The sequence below is a fragment of the Carcharodon carcharias genome, chromosome 1, assembly GCF_017639515.1.
Source record: "Carcharodon carcharias isolate sCarCar2 chromosome 1, sCarCar2.pri, whole genome shotgun sequence".
In the NCBI taxonomy this organism is placed as follows: domain Eukaryota; kingdom Metazoa; phylum Chordata; class Chondrichthyes; order Lamniformes; family Lamnidae; genus Carcharodon; species Carcharodon carcharias.
In genome coordinates, this window is record NC_054467.1 from 51,534,653 (window position 1) to 51,549,590 (window position 14,938).

The 14,938-nt window shown below is 44.2% G+C and overlaps 1 protein-coding gene across 5 annotated transcripts in view; it reads left to right on the forward strand.

Annotated features, from left to right (window-relative positions):
* ctso (cathepsin O) overlaps window positions 1–14,938 on the forward strand; it is a 98,576-nt gene that overhangs the window by 45,635 nt on the left and 38,003 nt on the right. For all 5 annotated transcript variants that reach the window (XR_005944579.1, XR_005944580.1, XM_041200777.1 and 2 more), the window contains exon 5: window positions 6,122–6,243. Coding sequence is in view for 3 of the 5 variants with exons in the window: in XM_041200777.1 (XP_041056711.1) it covers window positions 6,122–6,243 (122 nt within the window). In the remaining 2 variants the exon portion in view is untranslated. The remainder of the gene's footprint in view (window positions 1–6,121; window positions 6,244–14,938) is intronic.

Sequence of the window (14,938 nt, forward strand, 5' to 3'; positions counted from 1 at the left end):
CCCTGGGCTGGAAGCACTGAGGTGTGTGCGCGGCTGTACTTTAAATATGGCGCCGGGCGTGATGAAGCGGCGAGGTGATGGTGTGGCGGGTGAATGAGAGCCCACCCACCATCGGAACAGCGTGTTTCCCAGGAATGCATGATTAATGAGGTGGGATTGGGCCGATACGGCCCGCCATTGTGGCCGGCTGGTAAAAAGCCCTTTTCCCCTGCTCGCTACCAGGCTTAGTGAAAATCTGGGACAATTCAGCCTATAGTAATAGAAAAAGAAAGATAAAAAAGTTGTGAAGTCACACAGGGGACACAAATGTACAACCATTGTATATACTTTAGGCACTTGTAAAATATGTTCACTTGCACAGTCTGGCTTCCATTTTGCTGCTAGTTGCTTCAATGGTCACAAGCATTTAAGGGTCTGGAATTTGGCCCCCCATCAGAGTCCAACACTGAACTCCTATAGAGCCATAGAAAAGTTACAGCACAGAAGGAGTCCATTTAGCCCATCTTGTCATTCAGTTCTCTCACATTATCAACATAGTGATTACTCAATAATCCCACAAGTGCATGATTAAGCACCGGCCATCATTTGTAAGTGTGCCACTTGGGCACACATCGTAAAACCATTACTTGTAGCTCACTATGCTCTGAGCTCTGAAAATGATGCTTATGCAGAATGTTCAGTGAGGTCATTGCGTCTTCTGCTGATGTCAGATCTGGGTGGATGCAAGGAGTAGTCAAGTGGAGTTAAACAGGCGGTCTGACTGGCAAGGAACACAGTAGATGCAGTTTCAGGGTTGAAAGAGTGAAGCTCTACACTGCCTTTTTAACCGTAGAAAACCAGAGGCTTCTGTGCAAGTTTGGAGAAAGCTGTGGTGGGCCCGTCAATCATTATTGGCCTTCCTTGGTGATTTGTCATTTTGTGCTAACATGCAGGTGATGGCTTCAAGAAAGGAGGCAATGGGCAAGTTAGCTGTGATGCAAGAGGGATTGAGTGTAGGATTAAAGAGGTGTGTGTGCAGTTGACTGAAGTCTTTGTCACATGGAGCTTTGTTTGGCCTGTTCATCTTCCTATCAAGGGCTGCAGTAGCCCTTGCATAAAGGGTTTGCAGCCAAAGTGCATCAGATACCATTGGAGGACAAGGGTTTTAGTCCAGGAGTTAAAAGAGAATAGAATGGGCCTGTGTGCTGGACCATGCTGAGGACTAAGAGGCTATCCATGTGAAGGATCAGCAGCTCTAACAGGGCTCTGCAGGGTCCATGCAGGAAAGATGTTTACCTTGGCTGGGGTGTCCACAATGACAGATCACAGAATGCTAAGGCCATCTAGGACTGGGACTTCAGGGGTCTCTGCAATTGGAGAGTCATAGTGCAGGTGAGACACTCTCAGTGAGTGGACTTCAAAGTAACCACAAAACTTCTTGGCATGGTGAAGATGTCGAGGGATATGGGTATATTATGGACAAGTGGCAATTGGGATTGGGGGGCAGCAACATGATCTCTTCCTTGATCAATCTGCATGGAGGAGCGTTCTCAAGGGGCCAAATGATGTTTTCATGCTGCTCCTCCCTGTGGATTCATACATCTGGTTCTGCCTGAAAGAGCTCTCTGCAAGGTCTCTCAAGCGTACTCTCGGCTGAGGGAATTGCCCCCAACCCACACAGGGAGCACATAGCGCTTCCTGGTGGATGACATGCTGTAAGGGCCTTAATTGGCCTGCCCACGTAAAATGGCGGCGTGCCCCTGATCGGAGGCACACACGCATGCACCCGCTCCTGCACTTCCCTCCCCAATGGGTGGAAAATTCTTCCCTAGGTTCTGTATTCTTAATTTCAAACAATGGGGTCCCTGGTTGTGTCTGACCGAACAAGGTGCAAACAGCCTGCATATATGCATCAAGTAGATTATTAAGCAAGATATCACATATACATAACAAAACTCCATGAAAACTTCTTATCCCTCAAGGCCCAGGCTTCCTTGATTGCTGCTAGCATAGGTGATGCCTTTCTTCTTCTGTCCCTGAAGTAATGTTGAACTGTGTCTCTGAAGAATTACACCACATAAGTGATGGTAAAACTGTGCCAACAAATTCTCTTGAGTTTCAAATTTTTATCCCTAATTCTGACTGTTCCTCTTTCCTTATTAGAAAATAGTCCAAACCAGCCCATTTCATTGGCTACGGGTGAGGATTACCTGGAGTCGCCCCCATCTCTATAACTAGAGTCATGTAGATTGAAGACAAATGCCCATCCCTTCTTCCCTGGGCCCAGGAGTTACACTCCATTGTGAACAAATGACACCTCCTTATAAATACAAATTTCAGCTGTACAAACTACATCTTCATCAATAGTATAATCTGTTGTAAACAATTCACACAAATTATGTTAACTTTTTCCTACGGATACCAACGCGCAGTTAAGAACAAATGTTAGCTGTAATAATTTCTAATACAATGTCAGGAAAGATGCTTTTTTTAAAATATAGGTGTCCTGAAATAGAGATATGGTTCATAGATCAAGGCAACTAGCAGGCTAAAACCTATTAAAACACATGGCCCTTGTTTAAAGATAAAATGCCATACTAAGTTTAAGTTGCTGAGTTCAAACCTTTTGCATAGTTCTTTAAAGCTGACAAAGAAGCCTTGAATTCCACATAGTGTAATTAAAACAAATAAACTGCCTGTACCTTTTTGGCACCTTTTAAAGCCTTTAAATCCATCAAGAACAGTTTCTTACAAACAGCTGCCTTCTTGTTCCCAGACTGCCTTAAATGTTAATGGTTTCACTGGCAGAAATTCAAACTGAACTATTTAAGAAGATAGCTAAAGTGCAATCCTAAAATGTTACTTCAAAGCAACATAGAAGCCTAAAAATGAGTAATAGTATCAAAATCTTACACAACCTTAATTGGATGAAACAGACTGATGACAAACTGCCCAAAACTCTTAGATAAAAACAAAAAAACTGCGGATGCTGGAAATCCAAAACAAAAACAGAATTACCTGGAAAAACTCAGCAGGTCTGGCAGCATCGGCGGAGAAGAAAAGAGTTGACGTTTCGAGTCCTCATGACCCTTCCACAGAACTTGAGTTCGAGTCCAAGAAAGAGTTGAAATATAAGCTGGTTTAAGGTGTGTGTGTGGGGGGCGGAGAGATAGAGAGACAGAGAGGTGGAGGTGGAGGGTGTGGATGTAAGGACAAACAAGCAGTGATAGAAGCAGATCATCAAAAGATGTCAACGACAATAGTACAATAGAACGCATAGGTGTTAGAGTTAAAGTTGGTGATATTATCTAAACGAATGTGCTAATTAAGAATGGATGGTAGGGCACTCAAGGTATAGCTCTAGTGGGGTTTTTTTTTTATTATATAATGGAAATAGGTGGGAAAAGGAAAATCTTTATAATTTATTGGAAGAAAAAAGGGAAGGGGGAAACAGAAAAGGGGTGGGGATGGAGGAGGGAGCTCATGACCTAAAGTTGTTGAATTCAATATTTAGTCCGGAAGGCTGTAAAGTCCCTAGTCGGAAGATGAGGTGTTGTTCCTCCAGTTTGCGTTGGGCTTCACTGGAACAATGCAGCAAGCCAAGGACAGACATGTGGGCAAGAGAGCAGGGTGGAGTGTTAAAATGGCAAGCGACAGGGAGGTTTGGGTCATTCTTGCGGACAGACCGCAGGTGTTCTGCAAAGCGGTCGCCCAGTTTACGTTTGGTCTCTCCAATGTAGAGGAGACCACATTGGGAGCAACGAATGCAGTAGACTAAGTTGGGGGAAATGCAAGTGAAATGCTGCTTCACTTGAAAGGAGTGTTTGGGTCCTTGGACGGTGAGGAGAGAGGAAGTGAAGGGGCAGGTGTTGCATCTTTTGCGTGTGCATGGGGTGGTGCCATAGGAGGGGGTTGAGGAGTAGGGGGTGATGGAGGAGTGGACATTAGCACATTCGTTTAGATAATATCACCAACTTTAACTCTAACACCTATGTGTTCTATTGTACTATTGTCGTTGACATCTTTTGATGATCTGCTTCTATCACTGCTTGTTTGTCCTTACATCCACACCCTCCACCTCCACCTCTCTGTCTCTCTATCTCTCCGCCCCCCACACACACACCTTAAACCAGCTTATATTTCAACTCTTTCTTGGACTCGAACTCAAGTTCTGTCGAAGGGTCATGAGGACTCGAAACGTCAACTCTTTTCTTCTCCGCCAATGCTGCCAGACCTGCTGAGTTTTTCCAGGTAATTCTGTTTTTGCCCAAAACTTTTATCAGGTAAAACTACAGCAACTCACATTTAATGTGTTTGAAGTAGTAAAATGTCCCAAGGTGGTTTCTCGCACACAATTTGACACTAAACCACATATGGAATATTAGGAAAGATGAGAATAAGCTTGATTGAAAAGGTAGATTTTAAGGAGCATCTTAAAAGAGGTAGAGAGGTTAAAGGGGAGAATTCCATACCTTAAGGCCTAGCCAGCTGAAGGCACAGCTTCCAAAGATGGAGCAATGAAATTCAGGGATGTGTGAGAGGCCAGATTAGGAGGAGCACAGAGACCCTGGAGATTTGGAGGGTTGGAAGAAGTTACAGAGATAGGGAGGGGTGAAGCCATGGATAGATTTGAAAACAAGGATGAGAATTTTAAAATAAAGGTGTTGCTGGACCGGGCGCCAATGTGGTTCAGTCCAAACAGGACTTGGTGTGAACAAGACAGAAGTTTTTATAATTATATTAGAAGAAGAGTAGCCAAGAGTAATTTGGACCATTTTAAAAAAACAGATGAAGGTAACAATAAAAATGAAAACAAGGAAGTGGCAGAGTTCTTGAATGATTCGTTTGTGTCTGTCTTCACAATAAAAGTAGAGAACAACATGGTTGACGTTCCAGGGAAATTAACATTGAATCAAGAATTGGAGCTTTCCAATGTTAACATAAGTAAGAAAACATTAGAGTAAAAAACACTCAAGACTGGTAAATCCCCAGAGCCTGATAGGCTCTAATCCAAGAATTTTAAGGAAGTGGGTGAGGAGGATGCAATATTTTTAAACTAAATTTTGAAGGAGCTTGATAGGGTGGTCACTGAGAGATTGTTTCCATTGGCCGGGGTATCTAAAATACGGGGGCACAGTCTCAGGATAAGGGGTCGATCATTTAGGATTGAGATAAGGAGAAATTAATTCACTGAAAGAGTTGTCAGTCTTTGGAATTTTCTACACCGAGGGTTGTGGATGCTCCATCATCGAATATATTTGGCTGGGATAGACAGATTTTTGGTTTCTTGGGGAGCAGACACAAAAATGAAGTTGAAGTCCAAGATCAGCCGTGATCATATTAAATGGTGGAGCAGGCTCGTTGCTGCCATGTGGTCTATTCTTGCTCCTATTTCTTATATTCTTGTGTTCTCAGTTTTAGAATTGTCCCTTTAGATTGGAAAATTACAAATGTAAATCCACTATTTAAGGCCTTTAGGCCTTTGACTTCTGTTATGTGCTTGAAAATGGTCCTGGGCTGTTCTCTGGCTTAAAAGCCCTCCAGCTAACGAGAAATGATATTCCTCTTTAAAATGCTTACTGCTACGGGCAAAGCTGTTCGTGCACTGTTGAGCCCATTTCACATGGGTGAACAGCACAGTTGGTCAGATGGTGGAAAGAGAGTCATTGAATCCGATTTCTGGGACCGATTTAATTATTGTTCTGAATGGTTAACAGGGCTTCCGCTGATGAACCAAACAATCTCCAAAATGCCAGTATTTTTACTTGCCATAAAATATACTCGCTGTAAATCAGGCAAGGTGTCCAGACATACAGTTTCAGCATTCCCCCAGAAAGGCTCAACATTGCCAGTGGAACTTTATGAAACTGGGATTATAATGATAACTGAATGCATCTCCTTTCTAACAAAAATGGTATTGTGTTTGTTTTTTTATCAACGGGAGAAAGGATTGTGAAGAATAAGGCAATTAATAAGAGGAAGCAAAGGTTTCCTGGTACCAAAGAATATAGCCTGCTAGATAAACTGAAGTAGTGACAGAGACAAAATATAACAAGCATGCTTTCCAAAAAACTGTATTTTGCAGTCTTGATACTGTTATTCATGTATATTTGCTAAAATATACAGAATTATTTACCTACAGAGCAAGGCAAAAGTGATGAAAGAGTCGGTATATCCTTTCAATGCAAAAACTGGAATGTGCCATTATTTTTCAAGGTCTATACGTGGTGTAACAATCACAGGCTATAAAGCATACAGCTTCAGGTAATTCTTTTTCCTTCAGTCCATTAAGTCCTCCTTGTTCGCAAAATTGAAATGACTGGAACACTAATTTTGAGAGCTGAGTACCATAGTTTGTTTGCTATCACTCTGATCGTGTGAAATTGCAACGAAGAAGTTCTGTATTGCTGTAAATTATTACATAGGATTTAGGAACAGAAGTAAGCCATACAGCCTCACGAGCCTGCTCCACCATTCAGTAAGATCATCATTATGTTCAACTCCACTTTCCCATCCTATTCCCATATCTCTTGATTCCCCTAATGCCTAAAAATCTATTGATCTCTGTCTTGAAGGAACTCAATGATGGAGCACCCAAAATCCTCTGGTTAAGAGAATTCCGATTCTTTTGAGTGAATACACTTCTCCTCATCCAAATGGATGATTCCTTACCCTTCGACTATCAACTCCAGTTCTGGACACTCCATCCAGGGGAAACAGCTTCTCAGCATCAACCCAGCCAAACCCCTTGGAATTTTTATATGTTTCAAAGCAATTGGCTGGATTTTCATCTTTGAGGCAGATAGCAGGGGTCGGCAAAATTCCTGGTTCGGTGTGCCCGGTTTGAGAGAAAATGCAAGAAAACACTGGGAATTTTGTTCCAGGGTTGTGGGGGAGAGGTGGTGTTTGGTGATTACAGGAGCCAGGCCCGCCATCAAGGAAATAGCTTGGAGGCAGCCACAGGGGCTGTGGATGCTGAGGCAGGCTGATTAAAAGACCAACCTCGGTGCTCTTGGACTTATCCCACTTGTAAAAATGACAGCAAAACAAATGACAGCTCGTTATAGCCCTCATACCCCCGCATCCCTCACACACTCCCCATGCCCCACACATGCCAACTCATGCCACCCAGCCCCCATTGCCCTTCATACTCTCCATGTCACGCTATGACACTTCCATGCCCATTCACCCATAATGCACACTGTACAGAAGTAATGAACCCTATAGTAACAATAGGATGTACGAAAAAGATTTTAAAAACCAGTCATTCATCCATAACTTTCTACCTCCTTAAAACAAAACTTTTCACTACAGACCTATCAACCAAGGCTCAGAGGAGAGTGCGAGAGGAGGACCCTGCGACAGGCAGTCAGCAGCAGCTAGAGAAGAGTGCAAGAGGAGGACCCTGAGACAGGCAGTCAGCAGCGCCTAGAGGAGAGTGTGAGAGGAGGACTCTGGGACAGGCAGTCAGCAGCGCCTAGAGGAGAGTGTGAGAGGAGGACTCTGGGACAGGCAGTCAGCAGCATCGAGAGAGAGTCCGAGAGGAGGACTCTGGGACAGACAGTCAGCAGCACCTAGAAGAGAATGCGAGAGGAGGATTCTGGGTCAGGCAGTCAGCAGCAGCTAGAAGAGAGTGTGAGAGGAGGACCCTGAGCCAGGCAGTCAGCAGCACCTAGCACCTAACATCACAGGAGAAACATAAATTCATTGATTGGTGAGAAACTGCTGTTAGAGAGTGTAAATCAAGTAACTGAGCATTAGAAAAACATATTCTTTTTAAAAGAAGGAGCCACTTATATTTAAGTAAGAAACACAAGCAGCAGGGGAATAAAGTTAAGTCAAGGCCAGATAAAATAAAGTTGCATAAGTAAACCAAAGTAAAATAAAGTTAACCAAGGGAAGTAAATTGAAGCTATGGTCACGTGGAATGCGTGTCTTGTAATATGTGGGAAGTTGTGGACACTACCAGTGTCCTACATGTGCAGAAAGAGTCACCAACTGCAGAAACTTGAGCTCCATGTTTCAGAGCTCAAGCGGTGGCTGGAGTCATTGTGGCACATCCACGAGACTGAGAACTACGTGGATATCACATTCAGAGAGGTGGTCACACCACAGCTTAGGAGCCTGGAGGCAGAATGGGAAAGGGTGACCGCCAGGCAGTCCAAGAAAATTAGGCAGATAGTGCAGGAGCCTCCTAGGGTCCCACTCACCAATCCGTTTTTCGTTTTGGATACCGGTGAGGGCGTTGGTTCCTCGGAGAAGTGCAGTCAGAGCCATGTTTGTGGCACCACAGGCACTCTGCTGTACAGAAGTGGAGAAAGAAGAGGGGGAGAACATTAGTAATAGGGGATTCATTAGTCAGGAGAACAGGCAAGAGTTTTTGTGGCCATAAATGTGACTCTCTGGCAGGGAGGGTTGCTAGTGCTATTGGGAGGGGGCGGGGTTTAAACTAGATTGGCAGCAGGTAGGAACCTGAGGGCAAATTCAGAGCAGGAAATGGGAGATGGAGAATTAGTGAGTGACTTTGAAAGCAGCACAGACTAAAAATTGTACAGCATAGGAATTTGACAGTGTTAAAAGGCATATATGTAAATACAAGGAACATAATAAATAAGGCCAATGAGCTGAGGACACAGATAGACACATGGCAGCTTGATATCATTGCTATAATGGAAACTTGGCTTGAGGAGGAGCAGAAATGGCAGCACAACATCTCTGGATATCGTTTTCAGGCAGGATCGAGAGGGGGATAAAAAACAAAAATAAAAATACCTGGAAAAACTCAGCAGGTCTGACAGCATCTGCAGAGAAGAACACAGTTAATGTTTTGAGTCCATATGACTCTTCAACAGAACTAAGGAAAATAGAAGAGACGTGAAATGTAAGCTGGTTTAAGGGGGGTTGGGACAAGTAGAGCTGGATAGAGGGCCAGTGATAGGTGGAGATAGCCAAAAGATGTCATAGACAAAAGGACAAAGAGATGTTGACGGTGGTGATATTATCAAAGGAATGTGCTAATAGGTGACGTTGAGGGTAGAAAGCAGGACAAGCAAGGTACAGATAGCCCTAGTGGGGGTGGGGTGGGGAGAAGGAATCAAAATAGGCTAAAAGGTAGAGATAAAATGATGGGTGGAAATAAATTTAAAAATAATGGAAATAGCTGGGAAAAGAAAAATTATATAAATTATTGGAAAAAAGGGGGATCAGAAAGGGGGTAGGGATGGAGGAGAGATCTAAAATTATTGAACTCAATATTCAGTCTGGAAGGCTGTAAAGTGCCTAGTCAGAAGATGAGGTGCTGTTCCTCCAGTTTGCGTTGAGCTTCACTGGAACATTGCAGCAGGCCAAGGACGGACATGTGGGCACGAGAGCAGAGTGGAGTGTTGAAATGGCAAGCGATAGGGAGGTCTGGGTCATGCTTGCGGACAGACCAAAGGTGTTCCGCAAAGCGGTCACCCAGTCTGCGTTTGGTCTCTCCAATGTAGAGGAAACCGCATTGGGAGCAGCGAATGCAATAGACTAAATTGAGATTGAAAGGAGTGTTTGGGCCCTTGGATGGTGAGGAGAGGGGAAGTAAAGGGGCAGGTGTTGCACCTTCTGCGATTGCATGGGAAGGTGCCATGGGAGGGGGTTGAGGTGTAGGGGGTGATGGAGGAGTGGAGCAGGGTGTCCCGGAGGGAATGATTCCTGCGGAATGCTGCCAGGGGGGTGAAGTGAAGATGTATTTGGTGGTGGCATCATGCTGGAGTTGGCAAAAATGGTGGAGGATGATCCTTTGAATGCGGAGACTAGTGGGGTGATAAATGAGGACAAGGGGGATAAAAAAGGTGGGCGTGTAGCATTATTGGTTAAAGAATCAATTACAGCTCTGAGGAGGGATGATACACTAAATGGAGCATCAAGTGAGGCCATATGTGTTGAGCTCAGAAGTAAAAAAAGGGGCAGCCACGCTGCTAGGGCTGTACTTATAGACCTCCAAAGAGTGGAAGGGAGTTAGAAGAGCAAACATGTAGGTCGATTTCTGAGTGCAAAAACAATAAGGCAGTAATTGTTGGGGACTTCAACGACCCTAATATCAATTGAGATGCGAACAGTGTGAAGGGCACAAAGGGCGCAGAATTCTTGAACTGTATTCAAGAGAACATTTTCAGCCAGCATGTAACAAGCCCCAATGAAAGAGGGAGGGTGGCAATTCTAGATTTTGTCCTAGGTAATGAAGCTGGGGAGGTGGATGAAGTAGCAGTGGGGGACCATTTTGGAGGTAGTGACCATAATATAGTTAGATTTAGCATCATTATGGAAAAGGACAAAGAAAAACCAGGAGTAAAAGTTCTAAGTTGGGGGGAAGACGCATTTTACAAAGCTGAGATGTGAGCTGGTGAAAGTAGACTCCATGTAGCTATTAGAAGGAAAAACTGTGTCAAATCAGTGGGAGGCATTCAAAGGCAAGATTCTACAGGCACAGTGTAGATAAGGGTGGTACTGCCAAATCTAAGGCCCCCTGGTTATCCAGAAGCATACCAAGATAACACAGAAAAAGAAAGCTTATCACAGTCACAAAGGACTTAATACTGTAGAAAGCCTAGAGGAGTATAGAAAATACAGGGGTAATGTAAAAATGGAAATTAGGAAAACAAAGAGAAGATACGAAAAAATATTGGCAGGTAAAATCAAATAAAATCCTAAGATGTTTTACATTAAGAACAATAGAATAACTAAGGAAAAAATAGGGCCTATCAGAGATGTACATGGTAATTTGTGTGTTGGTGGAGAAGATGTGGGCAGGGTTCTCGATTCGTACTTTGTCTCTGTCTTAATTAATGAGAGGGATGATGCAGACATTAAGAGGAAGAGTGTGAAATTTTAGATACAAGAAGTGTAGTGAGAGAGTATGCACTGGAGAGACTGACATCATTGAAGGCGGATAAATCACCAGGGCCAGATGGATTGTATCCCAGGCTGTTGAAGGAAGCCAGGGAGGAAATAATGGATGCTCTGAGGGTCATTTTCCAATCCTCACTAGATACAGGTGAGGTCCCAGAGGATTGGAAGTCTGCGAACATTGTACCATTATTTAAAAAGAGTGCGAGGGATAGGCCAGAAAATTATAGGTTGGTCAGTCTGACTTCAGTGGTGGGCAAATTACTGGATTCAATTCTGACAGACAATATAAACTGTCACTTAGAAAGGCACGGATTGATCAGGGATAGTCAGCATGCTTTTGTTAGGGGAAGATCTTGTCTAACTAACTTAATAGAATATCTGAAGAATCAACAAGGAGGATTGATGAAGGTAGTTTGGTGGATGTTGACTACATGGATTTCAGTAAGGCATTTGACAAGATCCCACATGGCAGACTGGCCAGGAAAGTGAGATCTCATTAGATATAGGGGAATGTGGCAGGTTGGATCCAAAATTGGTTCAGTGGCAGGAAACAAAGAATAATAGTCAATGGATGTTTTTGCGAATGGAAAAGGTTTTTTAGTGGTGTTCCCCAGGGCCCTTGCTGTTTGTTATATATATTAATGATTTGGACTTAAATGTGGGAGCATGATTGGGAAATTTGCAGATGACGCAAAAATTAGCCGTGTAGTTGATAATGAGGAAGATAGCTGTCGACTCCAGAATGATATCAATGGTTTGGTTGAATGGGCAGAGAAGTGGCAATAGGAATTCAATCCATAGAAGTGCGAGGAAATGCATTTGGGGAGGGCAAACAAAGCAAGGAAATACTCAATAAATGGGAAGTTATTGAGAGGGGTTGAGGAAGTGAGAGACATTGGAGTACATATGCACAGGTCCCTGAAGATGGCAGGACAGGTGGACAAGGTGGTAAAGAAAACATATGGAATGCTTTCTTTTATTGGGCGAGGTGTTGAATAGAAAAGCAGGGATGTAATAATAGAACTGTATGAAATGCTGGTTAGGCTACAGCTGGAATTTTCGTACAGTTCTGGTCACCACATCACAGGAAGGACATAATTGCTCTGGAGAGAGTACAGAGGAGATTTACAAGAATGTTGCCAGGGCTTGAAAATTGCCGCCATGAAGGGAGATTGGATAGGCTAGGGTTATTTTCCTTAGAGCAGAGGAGGCTAAGGGGTGACCTAATTGAGGTGTACAAATTATGAGGGGCCTAGGTAGGGTAGACAGTAAAGAATTGTTTCCCTTAGCTGAGGGGTCAGTTACCAGGGGGGCATAGATTTAAGGTGATTGGTAGAAGGATTAGAGGGGACATGAGGAAAAACTTTTTCATCTAGAGGGTGGTGGTCGTCTGGAATTCACTACCTAAGTTGATGATTGAGGCTGAACCGCTCAACTCATTTAAAAGGTATCTGGATCTGTATCTGAAGTGCTCTAACCTGCAAGACTATGGACCAGTTGCTGGAAAGCGGGATTAAAATTAGTGGCTAGTTTCTTTGTTCTCTTTTTGGCAGACCCAGTCATGATGGGTTGAATGGCCTGTTTGGGCACTGTAACTTTTCTATGGTCCTCTGCTTCTATAAAAGTGTTAATCATCCAAACCCTTTTGAAGTATCAATAGCAGAAACTGTAAGAACTTGAAAACTCTTTATCTGTGTGAATAAACCTTGTGCAATTGACAGGGCTTTTCGCAAGGTAAGAGCATCAATCAAGCAATGTTTTCCCTGGACACTGCTGTTTCCACAGAGTAATGGACGTCTGTGCTGTCAGCCAAGAATACATAATGAGGCTTGGCTCATGAATCATGAGTCCATGAAAACTAGCATGACTGTGAAAATTTTGGAGGGCTGGAACTTTGCTTTCCCTGCAATAGGGCCGGTCAGGTCAGGGAGTAGGTTGCGTAGTCACACCCAACGCCCTTACCCACACTGGTGAAATTTGGGGGCTCTGGGAATGGGTTCATAAATCCCAGAACCATTTTCAATGGTTCACCATTAGTCCACCATCTTTACACCTACGTGGAGTCTCACGACCTCATAAAAATCTAGCCCATTATCTTTCAGCCTTCCAAACTCCAGAGATTATAGGCTTAATCTGCTCAATTACTCCTTATAGGACACTCTGTAATCCCAGCAATCAATTCTAGGTTGCTATTCCTCTAAGGCAAGTATATCCTTCCTGAGATAAGAAAGGCAAAGCAGTACACTGTAATCCAGGTGTGATCTTACTGAAGCTGTATATAATTTTACAGCAAGATTTCCTTACTTTTATACACCAAACCTCTTGCAATAAAGGTTGTCATTTCATTTGCATTCTTAATCGCTTGCTATTCCTGCAGGTTAAGTTTCTGTGATTCATGTACAAGGACACCCAAACCCCTCTGCATACCAACATTTACTACTCATATCTTTTGCAAGATATTCTGCTTTTCCAAACTTTCTACCAAAGGGATAATTTCACATTTCCTCACATTATAATTATCTGCCACCTTTCCCAATCAATTAACCTGTCTGCAGCCTCTTTGCATCCGAATTACAGCTTACTTTCATAACTAGCTTTGTATCATAAGCAAGCTCGCATACATTACACTTGGTGCTTTCACCTAAGTAATTGATATGGGGTAGTGTTTTCCCAACCTGCCTGCAGCGGGTTTCATGGTGGGCAGGAGTGGAGAGTCTAGCTGGAGCCAAAACAGCGGAAACCTGCCGGCGTAAAAATAGTTTGCAATTCTCCCAATGATGCATTAATCACTGGTCAGGTAATCCGCTGACTAGTGGTGTGAAAGCAATTTGCATTCATTACCATGTCATGAATGCTCATTAAATTAGCTTCTCGTCGGAATCACAAGCCGCCTTTTAATCTTGCGTCATGCCAGTGGGAAATCATGTCGGTCTGAATCTTGTTTGAAAGAGAATGGGTGCACTGGTCGGACCTCACTTACCTCGTAACTTTGAGATGAGTGTAACATACATAGCCTGCATGCCACAGCGTTATGCCGGGCTCATTGCGATGCCAGTGGGTGCAGCAGTATCGGGCATTTATACAGGGACCAGTATTGTGACTGGGGGATGTAGGGTTGGTCAGTTCCAAGTGGTTGCCATGTTATCTTGAAGGACACAACTGTGCAACAAAACTCAGACACGGCTGAACATTCAGAGACCAGCATGTCGACTGGAGGTTGGGGGGGGCAAGCACACGGGGGCAAAGAGGCATGAAGGCTTTGCAAGGGGTTGGGGGAAGGGGGAACAATGGAAGGCAGAGGGGCAGAAAGGCTTTGCAAGTGTCAAGAGGAGGAGGGGGAACATTGGCAGGCAAAGTGGAGACCTAGGGTTTGGAAGCTGCAGCCTGACGAGGGAAACTGAAATGCTTACAAACAAGAGGGTGAATGGGAGGGGATGGCTGCAGACTCTAGAAAAGGAAAGGGTGGGCGTGTTAGCCTGACACAAGAGGGATGGGCCGCATGGAGACTCATTGAGTTGGGGGGCGGGTTGGGAAGGGAGACTAGACTTCCATCATGAGGGCATTGGGGAACTCATTGAAAGTCAACCTCCTTGTTCAGGGGATAGTAGGAGTCTGAGAGTAAAGACACTGCTGGGGCTCTGTGAACCTGACAGTCAGTTCAGGCAGCCGTGGAGACCATGCTGCAGGGCTATTCATGGCAAGCATGGTGTACTCCTGCTCCAGGGAGGGGCAAAGGCTGTGTGCCCAATTGGAATAACACACAGCTTGGTGTGCAGGGTGTTTTCACAGTTACTGTCCATGGGCTTGTTTCTCTCTGTCCTGGGCTGCAGAGAGAATGGTAATGGTTAGGGAGGCATCTGCAGCCTGTATATGAGGAAAGCAGAGTAAAGTAGGGGTGGGATTGCGGTACGTGAAGCTTTCTTTGGGTGGGGCTGGGTGGGGGGGCGGTGCAGGTGGGGGGGTGGGCATGTTGGGGGAGGAGTTCCTCCTTGGTCAGTGACCATGTAATCTCTAGATGGGAAGTGTAGAGGTCCACATGGTGCATTGGCATGTCAACAATGATAGGGTCGGGAGA